At 35.7% G+C, this 23,948-nt stretch overlaps 1 protein-coding gene across 1 annotated transcript in view; it reads right to left on the bottom strand.

The window, feature by feature from the left end:
* The window catches only part of BMT2 (base methyltransferase of 25S rRNA 2 homolog), a 78,572-nt gene that overhangs the window by 39,172 nt on the left and 15,452 nt on the right, over positions 1-23,948 (bottom strand). Inside the window, exons 2-3 of the mRNA XM_061165332.1 lie at positions 23,261-23,402; positions 9,908-10,078 (exon numbers count right to left, since the gene is read on the bottom strand). Coding sequence (XP_061021315.1) covers positions 9,908-10,078; positions 23,261-23,402 — 313 coding nt within the window. The remainder of the gene's footprint in view (positions 1-9,907; positions 10,079-23,260; positions 23,403-23,948) is intronic.

The following is a 23,948-nucleotide window of genomic DNA, read 5'->3' as shown; positions in this document are numbered from 1 at the left end:
TGGACCTTACCGTCACAGGGTTTACAAAGTGGCCTAAGAAGAAAGATAAACCATAAATAGAATAAGAAAAATACAATGTGTTGGAGCAGGGGTTTTCAAACTTTTTGGTCTCAAAATCCCTTTCCACTCTTAAGAGTTACTAAAGATCTCAAAGAACTTTTGTTCATACAGGTTATATCAATTGATATTTACTGTATAAAAACAAGCTGAGAAAAAAAATTTTTATTTAAAAAACAGCAAAAATAAAAATCATCATAGGTTAACATACATAGTATTTTTTAAAAAAAATTCTACTTTCCAAAATAAAAGCGTTAATAAGAAAAGTGACATTGTTTAACATTTTTTATTGTTGTTGTTGCAAATCTGGCTAAATAGATAATAGCTTAATCATGCCATGATGTTTTAGTTTGCTTTTTGTGTACTTCCCATTTCATCATATGACATAATAGAAAGATAATTACTCAAGAGTTAAGTTAAATACAATTTATAATTTTTATTTTCTCATCACCAACAATCTTAAATTGAAACTGGCCTTTTTTTAAAAAAAACTGTGGGTCCATGATGAGGAATACAATGACTATTAATATAACTTGGTTTCACTGCCTTGATCATGCTTAGATGCCAGAAACTTTATCTACCACTGCTTCTGAACTATCAGTACAAAAGCAACATAGTAAAAAAGGCAAATAATATTTTAAAATTAATATGAAATACTTTGAACTCACAGACCTCCCCAAAAGGACCTCAGAGACTCCCAGAGATCCATGGATCATACTTTGAGATCTGCTGTTAGAGAAGGATGTAGCTTTGTAGATGATACCGAACCTAGGAGTAAAGGAAGTTCTTCCTCAGAGTGTTGAATGTTTAAAACTATGTAAGGATTAAAAGGAAATTATGCAGGTGAAGGGGTTGAATGCTGGCTTGTGAGAGGGATGTTCTAGGCAGGAGGAAAAACACCAGGCAGAAGCGAGAATTTTATATGAATAAAAGGAAGATCAGTATTATTGAGTCGTATAGTTAAAAAGAAAAGGTACTAAGCAAATGAGGGATGCAAAGGTCAATAATGAAGGATTTTTTTTACGTTATGCTAAGGAAACTGCATTTTATCTTAGAGCAAAAGAAAATCCCTGAATGGTTAGGAGAGTTTGCCAAGTGAGCATCAGGTTTATGTTTCAGATAAAATTCTCAGGTTGAACTGCGGAGAAAGAATTGCAGTAAAACTGGAAATGGGAGTCTATTGTAATTGCCCTGGTGGGAGAAGAGGACACAGAGGGGTAGGCAGACTGAAATGATATTGATAACTTGGAAACAATAATAGGACTTGGTGATAAACTAGATGTGGGAGAGACAGGGAAGGAGTCAAGAATAAATCTTTAAGTTTCGACCTTTGGCATACAGAAGCATTTAATGAAAAAGGGAACACTGGAAGAGGAACAAATCTGGGTGATTCAGTAGTAAAGAGGAAAATATTAGCTTGCTCATGATACAAAGGTATCTCACAGGCTTTGTTACAACAATAGGTAAATAACTCCATTGAAGTAACTCATTGATACAGAGAACTGTTGTTAAACTTGCACTGTGCTGTGCTTAGTCGCTCAGTCATGTACAACTCTTTGTGACCCCATGGACTGCAGCCCACCAGGCTCCTCTGTCCATGCAGATTCTCCAGGCAAGAGTACCAGAGTGGTTTGCCCTGTCCTCCTCCAGGGGATTTTCCCCACCCAGGAATCGAACCAGGGTCTCCTTCATTGCAGGAAGAATCTTTACCAGCTGAGCTACCAGGGAAGCCTTGAGATAGTGAAGGAGTCAAGAAAAAAAATCTTTACGTTTCTCGCTTAGGCATACAAACACATTTAATGAACCAGGGAATACTGGAAGAGGAACAAATCTGGGTGATTCAGTAGAAAAGAGGAGAGTATTAGCTTGCTCATGATGTAAAGGTATCTCACAGGCAAAAACACAACCAGATAAGTTTACCAGGCACCTAGATATGTGAAGATCAGATCAGAGCTCTGAACTGGAAATACAGATTTGGTATCATCAGCATATACATGGTAACCAAAATCATGGAAATAAATTAAGCTGCCAGGGGATGATATGAAAATGAAGAGTAGAGAATATAGGAACCACATTTAAGAGGGAAAAAAGGGGATGCACTGTTGTTAGGTTGGTGAAAAAGTAATTGTGCTTTTGGATGAAAAAGTAATTGTGCTTTTGGACTTTGAATTTTAGATCATTATAACTAGGCTCAAACACATCTTTATTAATCAAAATAGGAACAATTAAATTACAGTCAACTAATTTTTGCCAATAAGAAATAAGTTTATTCCTACAGCATAAAAATCTGTCCTCTGGGATTCAATGAACTCTTGGAAAGCATTTTCGGGCTCCTGCTGGTTCTGGAAGCATGTTCCCTGAAAAACGTTGTCGAGATGACTGAAGAAGTGGTAGTCAGCTGATGAGAGATCAGGTGAATATGGAGGATGAGGCAAAACTTCACAGCCCCATTTGTTCAACTTTTGAAGCACTGGTTGTTGTCAGGCGGTTGGGCATGGTCATGGAGAAGAATGAGGCCCTTTTTGTTGACCAAAGCTGGCTGCAAGCTTTGCAGTTTTCGGTGCATCTCATTGATTTGCTAAACAACTTCTCAGATGTAATTGTTTCGCCGGGATTCAGAAAGCTGCAGTGAGTCACATGGGCAGGAGACCACTACACAATGACCCTGATCTTTTTTTGGTACAAGTTTAGCTTTGGGAAGGGATTTGGAGCTTCTTCTCGGTCTGATGACTGAGCTGGTTGTTGCTGGTTGTATAAAATCCACTTTTCATTGCACGTCACAATCCGATCTTTGTTGCTGCACAGAATAAGAGAAGATGACACTTCAAAATGACAACTTTTTTGATTTGTAGTCAGCTCATGAGGTACCCACTTATCAAGCTTTTTCACATTTCCAATTTGCTTCAAATGAGGAATGACTCTAGAAAGGTTGACGCTGAGTTCTTGGGCAACCTCTCATGTAGTTGTAAGATCAGCTTCGATGATCCTCTCAATTGGTTGTTGTCAATTTCCAGTAGATGACCACTACGCTTCTCATCTTCAAGGCTGTCATCTCCTTTGCAAAACTTTTTGAACCACCACTGCACTGTATATTTATTCGTTAGCAGTTCCTGGGCCAAACATGCTGTTGATATTAGGAGTTGTTTCCACTGCTTTACAACCCATTTTGAACTCTAATAAGAAAATCACTGGAATTTGCTTTTTGTCTAACATCATTTCCCTAGTCTAAAATACATATAAAATAAACAGCAAGTAATAAGTCATTATCAAAAAAACATAAAGTGAGAAATGTGAATTAAAATGACATATAACACAATCACATTTATTTAAGAATGTATTCCAATATCACACAGCAAAGTTCAACAATGCAAAACCACAATTACTTTTGCACCAATCTAATATTAAGAATGGACTGATAAAAGGACATGTCCTTATATAGTACATGTATTAAGATGAAGACTCTTTTTTAAAAGATAAAGAGAAGAAATGGAAGAAGTTGATTGCTCAGTTCAATTTAGTTCAGTCGCTCAGTCGTGTCCGACTCTTTGTGACCCCATGAATCACAGCACGCCAGGCCTCCCTGTCCACCACCAACTCTTGGAGTTTACTCAAACTCATGCCCATCGAGTCGGTGATGCCATCCAGCCATCTCATCCTCTGTCGTCCCCTTCTCCTCCTGCCCCCAATCCCTCCCAGCATCAGGGTCTTTTCCAATGAGTCAACTCTTCGCATCAGGTGGCCAAAGTATTGGAGTTTCAGCTTCAGCATCAGTCCTTCCAATGAACACTCAGGACTGATCTCCTTTAGGATGGACTGGTTGGATCTTCTTGCAATCTAAGGGACTCTCAAGAGTCTTCTCCAACACCACCGTTGATTGTTAATAACCACTAAATTATCATTAAGAATTATAAAACAGGTAATAGGACATGCCTCTGCCACCCCCATAAAATGAATAACATTCACGGATATTTTAGGATGAGTTTTACTAGGTTTTTAGGTAACTCACTAGAAAATGGTAAATCGTTAGTTAAAACACCAAAGACCCTATTTTCTAAATTACTTTTCTATAATTCTACATAAGTCTAACTAGCTTTATATCTTTATTAGATCAAATTAGATTCAATTCTAATTACTAAGATAATAAAGAAATTGTTTTAGATAGTAAATCTTTAATTTACTATCTATTGAGGGCATAATATACAGAACTATAATAAAAATCTTAAACTGAGTTTAACAGAATTTGGGGGGAATGCTTTCTATCTTACCAACAGCACATTTAGTTGAAGAAGCCCTCCAAAAAGAATTTTGGGTCATCATTTTTTATACATACAGTCATATCCATTTCATCTAAGTTATCAAATTTGTGGGCATAGTTATTTATAATATTTCTACTATATTATCCTTTAACTGTCCATGGTATCAGTAGTGATAGCTTTCTTTCATTTTTAATGTTAGTAATTTGTCTTCTGTTTCTTGGTTAGTTTGACCAGAGGTTTATCAGTTTTACTGCCCTTCAAAGAACCAGCTTTCAGTTCCACTGATTTTCTCTGTGGTTTCCCTGTTTTCAGATTTCATTAGTTTCTGTTCTAATTTTCATTATTTCTTTTCCTCTTACTTTAGATCTAATTTGGTCTTGTTTTCCTAGTTTCCTAAGATAGAAGCTTACACTACTGATTTTACATCTTTCTTCTTTTCTAATATATGCATTCAATGTTAAAAATTTCCCTCTAAGCCTGCTTTCACTACAGCTCGTCAATTGTGATAAGAAGCATTTTCATTTAATCCAAAGTATCAATATTTAAAAATTTCTACCGTGACTTTTTATTTGACACATATGCTAATTAGATAGTCTACAAACATTTTGGGCCCTTCTAGCTCTCATTGTTATTGATTTATAGTTTAATTCTATTGTGGTCTGAGAGAATACCTTTTATAACTCAAATCTTTCTAAATTTGTTAAGGTGTGTTTTATAGCCCAGAATATGGTTTATTTGGTAAATGTTTTGAAAAAAACAACCAAACTTTTTAAAAGGCAGCAAAGTACTTATTTCATATCATTTACAAGTATATATGTACAAGATGAAGGAGGGTTGGGACACAGCTATCTTACTATTAGAAGGAACGGCAGTAATTGGGGCTTGGGATAAAATTCAAAAAGTAACATCTCAATTCTGAGCTATAGATGCTATTTTAAAAGTGACTCTAGCAATAATAAATTTTTGGTCTTCATAAAATGTAAGTGAAAAAAGATCAAAGGTATTTTTGCTATGTGAGAACTTATCTGAACCCAGAAATCAAAATGACTTTATTCTGGGATAAGACCAGGAAAAAGATAATCTTTGCTATCTACATTTGCAAGTAGCACAGTGATAAAGAGTCCACCTACTAATGCAGGAGACACAAGGGATGCGGGTTCAAGCCCTGGGTGGGGAAAATCCCTAGCAGGAGAAAATCCCAACCCATTCCAGTATTCTTGCCTGGAAAATTCCATGGACAGAGTAGCCTGGCTATAATCCATGGGGTCACAAAGAATCAGACACGACTGAGCACATCTACGCTTGCTATGCAAAATCACAAGTCAAAGAGATTCAGATAGCAATAAATGCATATCATCCTACAGTAATATCTAGAAATAGAGTAAACATCTGACCTTTGACTATTTCATCTACCTCTCTGAAAGTGTTATGTATAAGAGGGCAGAGATTCTCTTTGGGAAAACTGAGTATTATTTTGTACTGAGTATCACTTTATATTTAGATGCATACAGTGGTAGATTAAGATAAAATATGCAGAATGATTGTTTCAATAGCATAGGAAGAGCAGTTTACATAAAAATTTTTATACTATATGGTCTCTATTGTGTAAGAAATGAGGCCTATTAAAAGGACTGGAAAGAAATATAACCTAAATGTAACCAGAATTGAGTAATAATTTTTCCACATTTTCATACTGTGATCTTATTTCATTTGGAGTCAGAAAAATGTACAATAATTACTTTAATTCAACCTGATAAGTACAATAGAGCTATAAAAAGGTTTGCTATTGGCCAGAGTATCAATTCTTTTGAGAAGTTCAAGTTAAATTCTGAAATGGAAGATATTTCAAATATATCCTAATGTAATATAGCAATAGTTGATCAGAAAAAGGATATACTGCACTTGCAACTGCCAGTGAGACCAAGCATATACCACTAGGGAAATTCAAATAGTTCCATAATACTAGAATACAGGCTGCAATAAGAGTAAGAGGAATAGGAAGAATAAGTACAGTTGAACATACTGGGGCCAGATGCTGTATGAAATAGTTTCTAGAATGAAGAAAATCTAAACCTAGCCATCTTAGGCTAAGATGTTTCAATGCTTAACTTCAATAATTAAAACAATCAATAGTTAAACAATGACATTAATAGTTAAACAATGACATATAAACAATCATATTTCTTTTGAATACTTTAAACTATTTTTTTTCCTTTAAAATTAAACCAGAGACTGACATTTGACTACAGCAAGGGAGAGGCTGGCAAATATACTCTTCAAGAAACAACTGTAACAAAGAACACAATCATGAAAAACAACCACTTGAGGGCTCAAACATACACAAATGTGTTGCTAAATGTTAATTCATGAAAACTAGCTGAATCTTGGTTAACAACAGTGGGGATTTGTGGTGCCTTTGCCTGAAGCCACTCTCATTACCTTCACCCTTTGCTCAGTTGGTATGGAAATTCTTTGAGGAGAGGGCTGGCTGTGAAAAAGAGCAACTTCACTTCTGGAAGGGGTTAAAGGGGTTTTGAGTGAAGAGTGAAAAACACACACAGAATTAAGTATCAGACTTGGTAAGGAACAAACAGGGAATGTATGCAGCTATGCTAACTTCAGGTTGCAGTTTTGGTTGGCATGAACTGTAGCCTGGAAGGCTGGTCAGAAATTCAGAAATTCCACAAAGATTCCAGAAATGAGAGAGACACAGAAGGGCTACAGAAACTCTTCACATAGTCTTGGCTGGTTGGGAGGCTAGATGAACATATACGGGAGACCCATGAGGGCCTGACGGAAAGCAAAAGGTAAGGCAGACTTGAAAACTGCCTTAATTTTAAATATACTCCCAAATCAACACACATTCACTGGCAAAGGCTGGAGGCCTCACAGGTTTAGAGAGGTGTTTGAGCACAACTTCTGACTTACCATCAACCCCTAATCTGTCTAGACACAGTTGCAACCCTAGCAAACCAGCCTAAAAAATTAAAAATAGTAATGTACAAACTACCAGGGAAACAGATCCCACAAACTAAGTACAGGCAGACTACCAAAAAAACCATCACTACCCATCTTCCTTGAGGGAAAAATCCAAACAAGAGTTCCTATAACAAATTATCAAAAATATATTGGACAGTTTTCAACAAAACGTGATGAGACATGCAGAAAAAACAGGAAAGTGTAATCCAAATTCTAGAATAATGGCAGTAAATAGAAAGATTCTGAGTGAGCCCAAATGCTGTATTTAGCCAAGACCTCAAATCAGCTATTACAGAAATGCTCAAAAACTTCAAAGAAACCATGTTTAAAGAATTAAAGGAAAATATGACAACAATGTAACAAACAGGGTTATCTCAACAATGAAACAGAGCCTGTAATAAAGAACCATATAAAAATGCTAAGATTCATATTTTCCATATGTACCTGTTTTTTTGGTAGTCATGTAACTATATAATTTCTTTCTCTCTCTCTCTTTTTTTTTGCCACATCATGTGGAATATGGGATCTTAGTTTCCCAAACAGGGATTGAACCCATGTCCCTTGTGTAGGAAGCGCAAAGACTTAACCACTGGACCATGAGGGTAGTCCCTATAATTTCTTACACTGGTCAGTATTTTTTAAAATACTTAAGAATGAATATCTGAGGTATAAGCTGTTTAGCAACTCATTATGCTTTGTAAGCTTTGTAGTAACCTCTGAATAAAGGTAAAGATCTTTTCCTACAGAATTAATCAAACATATGTTAATTTTTTAGCGAAATTGTTTATACCTAACTGGGCTTTCCTGGTGGCTCAGATGGTAAAGAATCCACCTGCAGTGTGGGAGACCTGGGTCCAATCCCTGAGTTGAGAAGATCCCCTGGAGAAGGGCACAGCAACTCACTCCAGTATTCTTGTCTGGAGAATCCCCATGGGCAGACGAGCCTGGTGGGCTATAGTCCATGGGACTGCAAAGAATCACACGACTGAGCGACTAAGCAAAAAAAAAAAAAAAAAAGTACCCAACTAGAGAATATTTCAACATGGTATAAAATCAAAATAACCAAAGGAAATGTTATGTTGATAATCACAGGTGTGTAACTGTTTTAAGAGGCTAATTTAATTTCCATGGTTAGCCTCCAGTGTCTGTCAGGAATGTTTCTAGAATTATTTTAAGGGAGTAATAAAATATTACTTGATTCCACAAACTTATTCTGATACTACAATATATAAATAATTTTAATATTATTAGTAATTAATTGTATTGAATACACAGTGAAATACTATTTAGCCATAAAAAAGGGGGGGAATCTTGCCATTTTTAAGAATACAGATGGGCCTTGGTCATTACACTAAGTGAAGTCAGACATGAAAAGATAAATACTATATGATCTTCTATGTAGAATCAAAGAAAATCAAGCTCATAGGAACAGAAATCAGGTTTGTGATTGTCAGAGCTAAGGATTTGAAGGTAGGAGATTGGGTGAAAGGTATTTCCAATTAAGTTCTGGAGATATAATGTCCAGCATGGTGACTATAGTTAACATTACTATACTGAATATTTGATAACTGAATTAAAAGTTCTCATAAGGAAAAAAGGGTAATTAGGTGAGATAAGGTATGGTTAACTAAACTCACTCTGGTAATCCTTTTACATTATATACATATTAAATCATTTTGTTGTATGTCTTAAACAATGTTACATGTTGACTGGTGGTGGTGGTTTAGTTGCTAAGTCATGTCTTAACTCTTGCGACCTCATGGACTGTAGCCTGTCAGGCTCCTCTGTCCGTGGGGTTTCCCAGGCAAAAATACTGGAGTTGGTTTGTCTATCCTTCTCCAGGGGATCTCCCAGACCCAGGGGTTGAACCCACATTTCTCCTGCATTGCAGGTGGATTCTTTACCATTGAGCCACCACGGAAGACCCTATATGTTGATTATATCTCAATAAAACTGGGAAAATACTCATGTATTTATTAAGTAAAGTTTGTGCCTATATGCATATATATTACCAGCAGGCAGGTTTTTATATTGACAATAAAATAATGGCAATTAATTCTATTAATAATCTATCCGTTAGTCACTCAATCATGTCCAACTCTTTGCAACCCCATGGACTGTGGCCTGCCAGGCTCTCCTGTCTATGGACTTCTCCAGGCAAGAATAATGGAGTGGGTAGACATTCCCTTCTCCAGGGCATCTTCCCAACCTAGGAATCGAACCTGGGTCTCCTGCATTGTAGGCAGATTCTTTACCAGCTGAACCAGCACAGAAGCCCAATCATCATCATCATCATCATCTATCAGTTCTTTATTTGTGATTTCTTTGTATTGGACAGCCACTTTAAATTTAACTGGATTTTGCTGTTTTGATATTTTCTATTACCATAAAAATAATTATTATAACATTTAATGAATGATTCTTTCTCATTTTTAGTAAGACCAGTCTATGCTATGGAACTATTAGTTTCCCAGATGTCCCTTCAAAGTTTACGCTACTTTCCTGTGTAACAGTATTACAAATTTACATTTCTCAAGCTAACACTGCCAGAGAAGCAAACTGCCCACTCCCTGTTGTAAACCATTATCTTACATTATTAGCACAGAGGTACTTACTCAGTTATAAACTCAGGGTTTGTAAAGCTGAGGTTGGTTAAAGGACCTTCAAGTTTAGAAGATTCGTGCGTGTTTAAGGCTGGAGTGGTCTTAGTGCCGAGTACAGCTCTTTTCTCATCTTTTTCAAGTGCTTTTCTCTTCCCACCATTTTGGAAATATTCTCTGCACACACTACAAAATAAAGTTATATTTTAAACAATAGGTATGGATGTAAAATTAAAATGGACAAATACTATCCTTTATTAATAAAAATGGGAAATTTTTAAATTATAGTTTCACATTTTTAAAATGTCACAGAGGTTAAGTTTGAGTACCTATAGCACTTTCAAATTTTTTAAATTACCATACAACAAAGCATGATCATAGATTATGTTTAATAAATTAGAAGTGTTTACCCAGAAGCATAATACCTATATGTTTTGCTGAACTTTATTCTTACCTAAAACATAAGCTCCTCCAGAAAAGCTTAGATAACTCTGCTATACAGTGACACATTCAAAAAGAACAGTAGTCACAGTTAATTCTGAGCCAGCTCTGCTGGTAGCACAGCTGTTTTTCAGATCCCTCCTAGTTTATAAAAACAAAGTCACAAAATCAGGTTGCCAACATAGAAAGAAGAGCATAAAAATCTAGGTCAGGTAAAAATAGTATCATATTGTAAAGGTATGCATTCAGAAAGATCAAAGGTTTAAATATAATAGTGATTTTTATAATACCTGGAAATTATTCCTACCCATCAAGAGACCATTACTGTTTGTCCCAATTTTTATAATATAAATGAATATTAAAATGCAGATTTTTCAAGATATATTGGAAAATATAAGCCCATTATCAGGTTGTTATCTAGAATCAGACACTAATGACTGGTATTAACATTAAATATTAAACGATTTTCTTCATACCTAATACAATTTTGGAGACGGAAATGGCAACCCACTCCAGTATTCCTGCTTGGAGAATCCCGTGGACAGAGGAGCGTGGTGGGCTACTGTCCACGGGGTCGTAAAGAGTTAGACACGACTGAGTGACTAATACACAATACAGTTTTAGTATGAATATAGTAGGGTACCATGCCTGGGTATGTAACAAGGCAATAAATATGAACCACAGAATCAACTCAAGATATTCACTAGCTATTAAAGACAAGAAACTTAAAGGAAAAAAAGACTGCTGTGATCTGCCTCTGGCCCTTGAGCTTATTACATGACAGGAGACACACAATTAAACAATTAACTGATATACTTATCAAAGTTTAAAGTGAATGTGAATGGAAGCTAAACAAATCTTTCTTTACAGAGTCTTAAAGGTGGCTCAGACGGTAAAGCATCTGCCTACAATGCTGGAGACCGGGGTTCAATCCCTGGGTCGGGAAGATCCCCTGGAGAAGGAAATGGCAACCCACTCCAGTATTCTTGCCTGGACAGGCTACAGTCCATGGGGTTGCAAAGAGTCAGACATGACTGAGCAACTTCATTTCACTTCACTTCAAACCATTATTACTCCATAGCTCATTCTCTGAACAAAGATGGACTACTTTAGTCCACAGACACTGCCTGGTACAGTTCCATAAACACATGGCTAGAGAAGAACTGAAAAAGTACTTTAAAACTAATTTTTGCAAGTACAACTATGGCGTCTAAGCAAACAGTGCCCATTTCTCCTCACACTTAAAAAAATACTATTAGCTCAATTTCAGTTTGCCTAAATATCTACTAAAGATGTCTTCAACTGATCCTATGGAGATTTAATTTTAACTCAAATTATATACAAGAGTTGAAACTCATTTATCATTAATCAAACATTTATTAACTACCTATCATGTGCCGGGCACACAGGTGATGGGAAAGCAAATTGAAGAAGACATTGCTGCTTTCAAGGAGCTCAAACTAGTCAAGGAGACAGTTATATAATAAAGAAAATACAATTTATAAATACCTATCATTCAGTCTAAAATCAGTAGTATAAAAGCTGATTTTAGGAAGATGAGTAGGAATAAATCAGGCTAGGAAGAATGGTAGCTAAGGAGGAAAGTCCTTTCCTGGTAGAGAACAGCATGAGCAAAGTCAAGGAAGAGAAAAGCATCATGGATTCTGCAGAGACAGACATCACTTCAAGGCATGTGAAATTTAAAGTGCCAGGCACAGAATGCACTGATGGACTCATAAATGAAAAGGCCAAAGAGAGGAATGATAGCCAGGTGACACTTGGAAAGATAAGCAAACTTCAGATCATGAAAGACTGACAGGCCAATGTAGGAATGTGGGCTTTAGAAATCTAACCTAATGACAGAAGTGATCTACTGGTTTCTTGGAGTGGGGGGTGAGGCTGACTACAAAGGTATATATTAGAGCTTTTCAGAGTGATGGAGAAGTTTTATATCTTGACATGGTGGTGGTACGTAAGTGTAAACAACTGTCAGCACTCACTGAACTGTACACTAAAATGGGTGTATTTTATTATATGTTAATTAAACCTCTGCAGGGTTAATTAAATACAGCCTTAAAACCTTGGAATTAATACTAAAAATAATACCTTTATCATATACACAAGGGTAAAAAGATTGCTTACCTTTCTATCAGGTGGAACCATACAGAATTGCTGATATTCAATAGTTCTTGATCCACAAACACTGCAAAACTGAGCCAAATTTATATGGCTCAGTCTCATAATTACCTAGAAGCTGGACTGCAAAATACTTAAAGGGCTAGGATTCCAGATACTCACAGGATAATAACCACTATCTAAATACCAATCTCCATACACAAGTTCCAAAAAATATACAAATCATTAGGATAAGAGCACACACAGCTCATACCTATGGCATAACTAGGAAATAGGAATAGTACCTAATTATATATGTAATTTGGAGATAGAAATCTGAGGCCAACTGAGTTGGCTTTGGAATTATCCAACTACAGAGTCAGATGAGGACTATGTAAAAGAGGAAGGTGCAATAATGTATCTCAATAATGCTGAAACTGGATCAGTTCAGTTCAGTTCAGTCGCTCAGTCGTGTCCGACTCTTTGCAACCCCATGAACCACAGCACGCCAGGCCTCCCTGTCCATCACCAACTCCCAGAGTCCACCCAAACCCATGTCCATCGAGTCGGTGATGCCATCCAACCATCTCATCCTGTCGTCCCCTTCTCCTCCTGCCCTCAATCTTTCCCAGCATCAGGGTCTTTTCCAATGTCAGTTCTTCGCATCAGGTGGTCAAAGTATTGGAGTTTCAGCTTCAGCATCAGTTCTTCCAGTGAATATTCAGGACTGATCTCCTTTAGGATGGACTGGCTGGATCTCCTTGCAGTCCAAGGGACTCTCAAGAGTTTCCTCCAACACCACAGTTCAAAAGCATGAAACTCGATACTGAATACCAAAAATGAACCTAGACACAGACAATACAACCTTCACAAAATTAACTCCAAATGGATTACAGACCTAAATGTAAAACACAAAACTATAAAACTCTTCAGAGAGTTTTGTAAATTTCCAGGAGAAAATCTAGATGACTTTGGATGTTGTATCTAAAAAGTCATGGTCAAATGCAAGTCACAATCTATAAAAGAAAAAAACTGAGAAGCTAGACTTCACTAAAATAAAAAAACTTCTGCTCTGCAAAAGACAACGCCAAGAGAATGAGAAGACAAGTCATAGACTAGAAAAAAATATCTGCAAAAGATATATCTAATAAAAAAAAGATATATCTAATAAAAGACTGTTATCCAAAATATACAAAGAATTCTTGAAACTCAACATTAAGAACATAAACAACCTGATTAAAAAATGGGCAAAAGACCTAAACGGACACCACAGTAAAGAAGGTATATAAATTTCAAATAAGCTTAAGAGAAGATGCTCCATGTCATATATCATTGGAGAAATAAATGCAAATTAAAATAGCAATGAGATACAATACTTTATTAGAATGACCAAAATCCAGAACACTAACAACACCGAATGGTGGTGAAGATGTGGAACAAAACTCTCATTCACTGCTAGTGGGAACGCAAAACAGTACCGTCACTTTGGAAGACAGTCGGTAGCTTCTTACAAAACTAAATATATTCTTCCCATATAATCCAGCAATTGGGTTTTGTGGTATTTACCAAAAAAGGAACACTTATTTCCACACAACACCCTGCACATGAGTGTTTATAGCATTTATTCATAACTGCCAAAATATGCAAGCAAACAAGATCTCCTTCAGTTGTTGAGGTTCAGTTCCTAAGTCATGTATGGTTGCAACCCCACAGACTATAGCATGCCAGGCTCCTCTGTCGTCCATTATCTCACAGAGTTTGTTCAAATTCATGTCCATTATTCAGCGATGCTGTCTAATCATCTCATCTTCTATCACCCCCTTCTCCCTTTGCCTTCAATCTTTCCCAGCATCAGGGTCTTTTCCAATGAGTTGGCTCTTTGCATCAGGTGGTCAAAGTATTGGAGCTTCAGCAACAATCCTTCCAATGAATATTCAGGGTTGATTTTCTTTAGGATTCCCTGGTTTTATTGCCCTGCAATACAAGGGACTCAAGAATCTTCTCTAACACCATAATTTGAAAGCAACAATTCTTTAGTGCTCAGCCTTCTTTATGGACCAACTCTCGTATCCATGTATGACTACCGGAAAAAACATAGCTTTCTCTATTCCAACCTTTGTCAGCAAAGTGATATCTCTGCTTTTTAATACACTGTCTAGGTTTGTCATAGCTTTTCTTCCAAGGAATAAGCGTCTTTTAATTTCATGGCTGCAGTCACTGTCTGTAGTGATCTTAGTTTTTTGAATGCTGAGTTTCAAGCCAGCCTTTTCACTCTCCTTCTTTTACCCTCATTAAGAGACTCTGGTTCCTCTTCACTTTCTGCCATTAGAGTGGTACCATCTGTATATCTGAGGTTGCTGATACTTCTCCTAGCAATCTTGATTCCAGCTTGTTGATTCTTTCAGCCCATACATCAGTATATCTTATGATGTACTCTGCACAGGAGTTAAATAAGCAGAATGACAACTACAGCCTTGTGGTACTCCTTTTCCAATTTTAAACCAGTCATTGTTTCATGTCTGGTTCTAACTATTGCTTCTTGACCTGCATGCAGGTTTCTCAGGAGACAGGTAAGGTGGTCTGGTATTCCCATCACTTTAAGAATTTTCCATAGTTTGCTGTGATCCATACAAGGGCTTTAGTGTAGTCAATGAAGTAGAAGTAGATGTTTTTCTGGAACTCCCTTGCTTTCTTCATTATCACCGAATGTTGGCAATTGATCTCTGGTTCCTCTGTCTCTTCAATATCCTTCTGTAGCTGACTGGATAAACAAGCTGTGGTTCACCTAGACAATGGAAATACTATTCACCACTAAAAAGAAATAAGCTATCAAGCCAACAAAGACATGGTGGAACCGTAAATGCATATTATTAAAGGAAAGATGTCAATATGAAAAGATTAAATACTGTAATTCCAAATATATACATTGTAGAGAAGGCAGAACTATGGAGACAGCAAAAAAAAAACTAAGTGGTTGTTCGGGGAGGGGGAGAATGGCAGTAGAATGAATTAAGAGCTGGCGCACAGAGGATTTTTAGGGCAATGAATTATTCCGTATGATACTATAATGATAGATACTTATCACCACATTTTTGTCAAAACCCATAAAATATATAACACCAAAAGTGAACCCTGATATAAACTATGAACTTTGGATTATAATGATGTGTCCGTGTGGGTTCATCAACTGTAACAAAGGTAGCACTATATGTGGATTGTTGATAGCGGTGTGACTGCCCATATGTGGGGGCAGGGTGTATATGGGAACTACTTGAATTTTCTGTTCAATTTTGCTGTGAACCTAAAACTGCTTGAAAACAAAATCAAGACTATTTGAAAGGGAAAAAAAAATGAACACAGAACAGATATCATTTGCCTCCTGACAGTACCCTGACAAGGATACAATGTCACCAATGTGACATTCTTACTGGTAATAAGCTTAATTTGAACCTAATTACAAAGAAACAACCACAGAAATCCAAACTGAGGGACAGTCTGTAATTTGACTTTACAAAATGTCCATGTCATAAAACACCAAAAAAGAAAAAAATCCCAAACAACCCAAAACCCTAGAGAATTTTTCCTAGATTAAAGAAGAGCACATGGGTAACAACCAAGTGTTCCTGAATTATTCAGGAACAAAAGTACTGTGATTTCTACAATTGACTTGCAAATGGCTCAATACAGTGAAGGGGAAAGGAGACAGAATAGTGGAGGTGGGGAGAAAAAGAGAAAAAAGATACAAAATGAGACTAAAATAGCCCAACATTTTTTTCAAAACAGAAGGGAACAAAGTGAGTCAAAGGTTTTATATCTAGCCAAGCTATGCATCTTGTAACAAAACTATAAAAAAAAAAAAGCTTTTGGTATGTAATAACTCATATAATATCATAATTATAAGATGTTTTGAAAGGATGAGCTTCATCTATGACTTCAGAGATGTTGGTGAAAAGGCTGGAGGCAAATAAAAAGCATTAAATGAATTTAAAAAGATAGTTTATAAGGCTGAAGGCCACAATTCCCAACAAAGCAATGTCTATGTATCATAGCAGCCATCTTTACAAAGAAGAAACTCCATGAAATGCACGGAGAAACAGATACAACTAAAACAGGAACTTTAAACACACCACTGAGGTATTCTCATTTTTGCTGGTGGAATTAAATGATATAACTTCTATGGAGGATGATGTGGCAATATCCAACAAAATCACATATGTATTCATTCTCTTACTCTGCAATTCCACATTTACAAAGATACACTGTCAAAAATACAAAATGAATATGCACAAGGCTATTCATTACAGCACTATTTGTAACAGAAAAAGCTTGTAAATAACATAAGATGAGTAAGATATCTATATACTGGTGATAGTCAACTTATGTGCCAACTTGACTGGACTACGAGGTGCCTACATATCTGTCAAACATTCTGGGTGTTTCTGCAAGGATGCTTCTAGACAAGACGAACACTAAGTGGGCAGACTGAATACAGATTTCTTTTTCATAAGGTTAGCTGCATCCAATCACGTAAAGGTCTGCATAAAGGAAAAACACTGACCCTCCCCAGAGCATGAGCTGCTTCTTGCCAAACTGCCTTTGGGCTGGAACATTGAATTTTTCCTGCCTTCAGACTCAAACTGAAACAGCGGCTCTTCCTGGGTCTCGAGCCTGCTGGCCTTAGAATTGGAATTATATCATTGGTTTGGTTCTCCTGGGTCTCTGGCATGTCAACTCATCCTGCAGATCTTGGGACTTGTCAGCCTTCATAAACACGAGCCGATTCTCTGGAGAATCCTCAATACAACATCAAATAAGAGTGATCTCCGTGACATACTATTAAGTAAAAACGAAAGGTACAAAAGAGAGTACATGACCTGTACCATTTGCAGAGATAAGACAGGGTGGGTCCATGTGTACACATTGTGCGAATTTGCTAATTTCTGCAAAAAGGAGAAAAAAGAAACAAAACGGAAGGGAGCCTCTTCTGAGTATACCTTTTTTTGTAAAGTTTTGACTTTTGAATCATGTAAATGCCTTATATTTCGCCAAGTTAAAAGAAAATAAGAAAAAACCCCATAAAATAAAGTGAAACTAACTGCATAGTAAATTGGTAACATAACCATAAACAAAAGAACTGTTTAAAGTAACTTTCAAACAGAGTATACACAGTATTCTGACTTTTAGTAAGCTATGTTCTAAAGACAAAAGAACTAACTGCAAAGAAATCTTAAACTTCACTCAGCTTATTGTTAGAAATAAAACTCGTACTGTAATTTTGATACCATTTTACGTGAACTATAGAACAAAGCAAACATGTTAATGTTATTCAGAACTAAGTCCTTCAGGGTAACAGAAGAGATAAGATAAAACATAAAGAAGTTAGGCAAAAAACCTATAATGTTACATTTGAATAGAAAATATCAGTTATGAATTTAAGACTATATGTATTTTTTAACATGTTCACTGAAAAATTCTAGAAGCACACCCCAGTAGTACATCTCCTGCCCAGATCTTAATATATAATTACTATTTTCCACTACAAGAAATTAAGGCTCCTTGATTCTAGGTCTTGACTGGGAAAGTAAAGATTTATCTTGTCATAGCTACCAAGATAGTGCTCAAAGGTAATGTCAGAACACAGAAGCCAGCTTTGAAGAGTCTCCCACTGGCTAAATATGGAATAATTTAAACATACACATTCACAGACAAATCAAAGACTGATGGAAAAAGCAAATAAATAACAATCCAGGAGGCTGCAGTAATATTCCAAAAACAAACAAAATTCACCAAAAACCAAACCAAACAAAAAAAGTCACAAAAAACTCACTTGTTACAATTGCAATCAACTACTATTGAAAATTGGTAAATAAACAAAAAGAATTAGAAGTATATGTTTATTTTGACCTATTCTTTCTATAATCATTCCCTGTTCATAAAGGAAGGTTTTTTTAACAGAAGAATGACCGCTAATAAATGCAAGGAATGATATGATGAAAAAAAAAATCATTTTGCAACCCCAGATGGAGTAATTTATTTAATAAAGAAAATAAACCTGTTACTCGAAAGACTGTTGAGAGACAGCATTGATCCACAGGCCAAAAATGCCAATCTACACATTACTTGCTAATTACAAAAGGAAAACATAAGTTTACAATGGAAAGATCTAGTAGTTACCACCTTAACCAAATGGCAAAATTTAGCATCTCTAACAGTGGAATAACCTGAATAAGAACTTGCTATCGTGATGCAATATGAAGTATGCAATCCACCTAATAAATATTTTGGCAAAAATCTGAGACCTGAATCAACATTTTAGACTCAACTTTCACTTTAAAAGAAATAAAGGAGATTGAGCAAATAGTTAAATGGCACCATGAGAAAATAATCAAATAAATTCATAACAAAGACACAAAGCTAGTTTTGCATTAGGATACAGACAATCACAAGAGGCCCCTGATTGTACTATAACTAGGGGGAAAAAACCCCTATACAATCTAAAAAATAATGTATTAAAAAGAAACCAAGAGAACTGAGGATGCAAAGAGATCTAATGGAACTAAATTTCAAAAGGTGACAAGCCCTCCTAGGTGAAGTGATCCGAGGCACTTTGTGGATTTGCAGAAAGGGTGGGCGAGTGGTAGAGGATCAAGCCTTCCAAAGTAGAGGAATTTTGTCTGCTTAAAGGAAAAGCAGCTGAGCTTTCAATGGCAGCTTAGAATGATGTGACAGACTGGAAACTTTAAGAAACTCAAATGCAGAGATTGTTACTACCCATTCTCCTGCTTTCCCACTTAGGTCTTTTTGCAAGTAAGAAAAAGGTGGGGGAGAGGGGACTCACTGGAGACTTGGAGTGGGACTAAAAAGGCAAAATTCTCTGCACTCTTCCATGGGCGTCTTCCCTGATAGCTCAGTTGGTAAAGAATCTGCCTGCAATACAGGAGACTCTGGTTAGATTCCTGGGTCAGGAAGATCCCCTGGAGAAGAGATAGGCTACCCACTCCAGTATTCTTGCACTTCCCTTGTGGCTCAGCTGGTAAAGAATCCGCCTGTAATGTGGGAGACCTGGGTTCAATCCCTGGGTTGGGAAGATCCCCTGGAGAAGGGAAAGGCTACCCACTCCAGTATTCTGGCCTGGAGAATTCCATGGACTATATAGTCTGTGGGGCTGCAAAGAGTCAGACATGCTGAGCGACTTTCACTTCACTTCACTTCCACGGATGTACGTCCCAGAGTCCTGCTATACACGCAACAGGACTCACTCACTCTCAAGGCATTTAAAGCCAGAAGTGAACTGAAACTATCTAAAGAGGTAATCCAGTTTCAACCCAGCTTAACTCCTAATGAGTTCAAAGTGTTCAATCTCTCATCTCAGTTGCCTATCAGAAAAAAGCATGCCCTCTCTGGGTAAATAATATTTAAATATTTACCCCAGTCTCTTCTAAATACTAGGTTAGTATATATATTTTTATTACCAGACATACAATGAGGCAGGAAAAAATGATCCCTGACGAAAGGATAAAACGGCCAAAAGAAACAGATCCACAGATTAACTTTACGTTGGAATAAGCAGACAAGGACTTAAAATAACTATTACAAATTAAATTATATGGAGGAAAATATTAACTGATGAGATGAAAACATGGAGAACTTTAATAGAAAAATGAAATCTTTAAAGAACAGCCAAATTATTAGAGAAGAATCAAGTCTTGAAAACATCTCTCTTGGTAATAATAAAATAGAATAAAAAGCCAAAAAGAAAAATTGGTAAGGATATGTAGAATATTTGAAAAATGCCAGTAATCACTTTGAACCAACAATCAAAAAATACAGAATGTGGTATATTTTACAAATCAACTGACATTTCTTTAAAAATTCAATGTTAGGGAAAACAAAAACAAGAACCTAAAAAAATCTAACCACCAATACATGAGCCTTGATTTAGGGAAAATATTATAAAGAATGTTTTGGGGATAATACAAAAATCTGAATTTATGAACTAGATATTTTAGGAAATTAGGAAATCACTGTTGATTGTCTTAATGTATTTACAGTATTATGGTTATGGAGAAAAGGGAGATGAAATAGCATGTTATCTGCAATTTACTTTCAAATGGTTCAGGAAATGGTGTGTTTATAAGTTTCCTCTGTGTGGAGAGTTAGAAAAGGGAAATTCTTTTATTAAACATACAATTATAGCTTTATATCATGCTTTGTTTCCAACTTAAATACTTCATATTACAAATAAAATTTTACTCATTTTTAGAAGGAAATCTTAAGTATAAATTTCTTCAAGCTAAACAGTCATCAAAAATCTCAGCAGGGTAGTAATGTCAGTAAGTCTTATTTCACATATCAAATTCCTCTTAAGTTTTAAGTATAAATACTTAAAAGCAAACTTTTATCAAACCTCTCTTTAGTTCATCTTAGCTTTCAGACTGACACTGCCCTCAGAATCGTCAATAGGGAAAGGAAATACATATAACCCCAGTTAGAATGACAGATAACTCATTTCAAAATCCTATACTGTTTGAAGTCTTTTTTCACTCCCAAGTTTTAAGTTTACGGTAAAGCCACTATAACCTCTCTTGTGTTTACTTCCCACAGTAAAATCTTTTTAGTATATTTTGCCACTGTTCTTTTTTGGCAGTTTGATCTAAATTCTTATTAATGTCTGTTTTTAGCAGTTTGACCTAAAAATGACCTCTTTCAGAACACATGGAGATACAGTAACTATTGATAAAAACACAAATCTGAGGAAGAAAAAGGAAGAGTGAAGTGTGAGGCAGATTCATTATTCAGGTGGAGGGTACAAGTAAATGCTCCTGTGAGAATACCACATATCAAAGTGGTATTTGAAATAAAGTCTAAAAGCTTGCCTGAAGTACTGGAATACTAATTTAAAAACAGTGCTGCTAAGAGCAAAGAACGATGGTCTTCAGTAGTGATAGTACTGATTTCCTGATTGGATTACATTATTACTTTGTGTCACAAGGGAAATGACATGTCTCAAATCGCGTTTCTTAGCTTGAAGGAGAAAACGTACAGTCTGTAGAACAGTCAGATTTATAACCAGTTTCTGCTCTAGAAGAGGCAAAAAAAACAAAAAAACCCCAAACGTTTTAATTCCAAGCATCTAATTTCTTATGATTCTGGCTCCTTCCTTTAGTTCCCCAATTCTGTAATTCCTTGGCTCCACAATCCATTCACAATACCAATCTTTTCACTGTACCTCACCTACCTCCTATTTCCAGCTCCTTTCTTACACATCATCATGATCACCACAGTGTATACATCAGCATCGCCCCTGCTCCTCTCTTAAGTCACTACACTCGTGTGAACTTTAATCCCACTACACCATCTGTCCTCACTCTCTCCCTCTCCAAGAAAACTGTTTCACTATAACTCTGTGCCTTGATTATTGTAGTAGCTTCCTAACTGGTTTCCTTACTAACATCCTTGCCTTTTCTATAGTCTATCTTAACACTACAATTAATTCTTAAAAGATTCTTGACACATTTCTAAATGTTAATAAGAGCCTGTTACTTCTTCTTAAAACATTTAATGACTTTTGATCTCATGCAGCATAAAGGTCACTGACTTTATAATGGTCCACAAGATCCTGCAAAATCTAGCTATTTGTTATCTTACGTTCTACCACTCTTCCCTTTTCACCCTGGCGTCCTTGCTGCTTCTGAAACATGCCGGCGAGCTCCTGCCTCGAGGCCTCTGGGCTTGCTCCGGCTTGCTCTCTCACTTCCCTCATGTCTTTACGCATCACTTCAGTGAGGCCTTCTTTGCTATTTACTTTATTTTATTTACTTATTATTTTTTTTGCTTTACTTTTCTCATAGCACTCACCACTTTCTGACCTGTATATATTTAGTTTATGAATTGTTTCTTGCTTCTAACTCCCACTAGAGAGCAAGCGTTTTATCTGTTTGGTTGATTGTTGTACTTACAGTGCCTCTGATGTGACTGATACACAGTAGACAAACATTTAAGTTATTTATTAAATGAATAAATAAAAGAACTAAGTAAAATACATATTTTTATCTGGGCTATCTGTTGAAGGGATGAAATAGGAATTATTATATAATTTTTAAATGATATTAAAACAAAAATTTTGAATAAAGAATAATTGGATTGAAATATAAACCTAAAGTTACCATAAACTTATTGTCCAAGCAGAAAGATAATGTTTTGCTTTCGAGAATTCATAATTCAGTCAACATACAAATCTGTTCTCATAATTTTACCCCTTGAGAGAAATGATAAGCAGTATTCCATTTTTTGATGTTTTTAACATTAGAAGCTTTGCTATGAGAAAATAAACATTATCCAAAGTCAATATAAAAGTTGGAATACCCTGAATCATATATAAAAATTCAGAAATTGGAAACTTTTACAGATGTTTTCAACTTTAAAGAATGGAAAATATTAATTTTTACTTGAATTCAAATATAATTATCTAAAGAAATTTCTACACTATAACATGAATGATGACTCAACTGCTAATTAAATCTCGTATTTTAAATGTACCAATGCTTAAATATATTAAATGTACTTAAAGGTATACTTCTAAAAAGTTGAAACAAAAAATTTTAAGTTATATCAAAGAAAAATAATTTGATTTAAAAAGACGAATGAAATAAACCTAGAGAAAGTAAGGCAAGGGGGAGAAACTATTTAAAAGACATCATCTGTTCTAAAAATTTCTATTTTGGTACAATGAATCATATTCAGCATTACTTAGACTTAAGAATTTAAATAAGACATCAGAAACCAAAAATGTTAGTTCATAAAAACACTCACCTACAACACCATTCAATACGACCTTCGCCCTCACAAGTTTTTGCCCAATGATTATCTGCCAAATTTTTCATTGCAACAGCATATTCACAAAGAGTTTCCTCATCCTCACAATGTTCTCTCCAGATCTTATCAAAATCTCCCACTAAAAACAAGGGAAAAAAAAAAGGTTTACTTAAAATATGTCAAACTCTTAAGTTTCAGCATAATCTAAAATTATTATTTAAAGATGAATGTAAACAAAGTTATGAAGCAAAATTTCATGAAATTTAAACTTTATAAATTTTGAAGCTTTTTTATGTAAATAGATTCACCATTTTAACCATGATGATTTGATAAGCAAATAAAATTTACCATTTTAAACAGATTTGTGACACTAGATCTCTACATATTTATCAGTGTCCTATATTAAAAAGGGTTGATAGGTGAGATGGCAACATACATTAGCATGCAAGTTAAACGTTTGCATTGATATACTTGGATTTGCTCTAGGAATGCTACACTTTAAAAAATTATAATCCTAGGGCAAAATTTTGCTAGAGAAATTACCCTGGAAACCTCTCCAAGGTTTTGAGTCTATATACGATGAATAAAAATTATAAGGTGACTACATTATCTGGCCACAGCATTACTTCCATCTACTACCTTTTTCCTTTTTAATTAAATCAGTGATCATATTTAACATGAAATT

Source organism: Dama dama, chromosome 18, assembly GCF_033118175.1.
Source record: "Dama dama isolate Ldn47 chromosome 18, ASM3311817v1, whole genome shotgun sequence".
Taxonomy (NCBI): Eukaryota; Metazoa; Chordata; class Mammalia; order Artiodactyla; family Cervidae; genus Dama; species Dama dama.
This window is presented reverse-complemented; position numbering and strand designations above follow the sequence as displayed.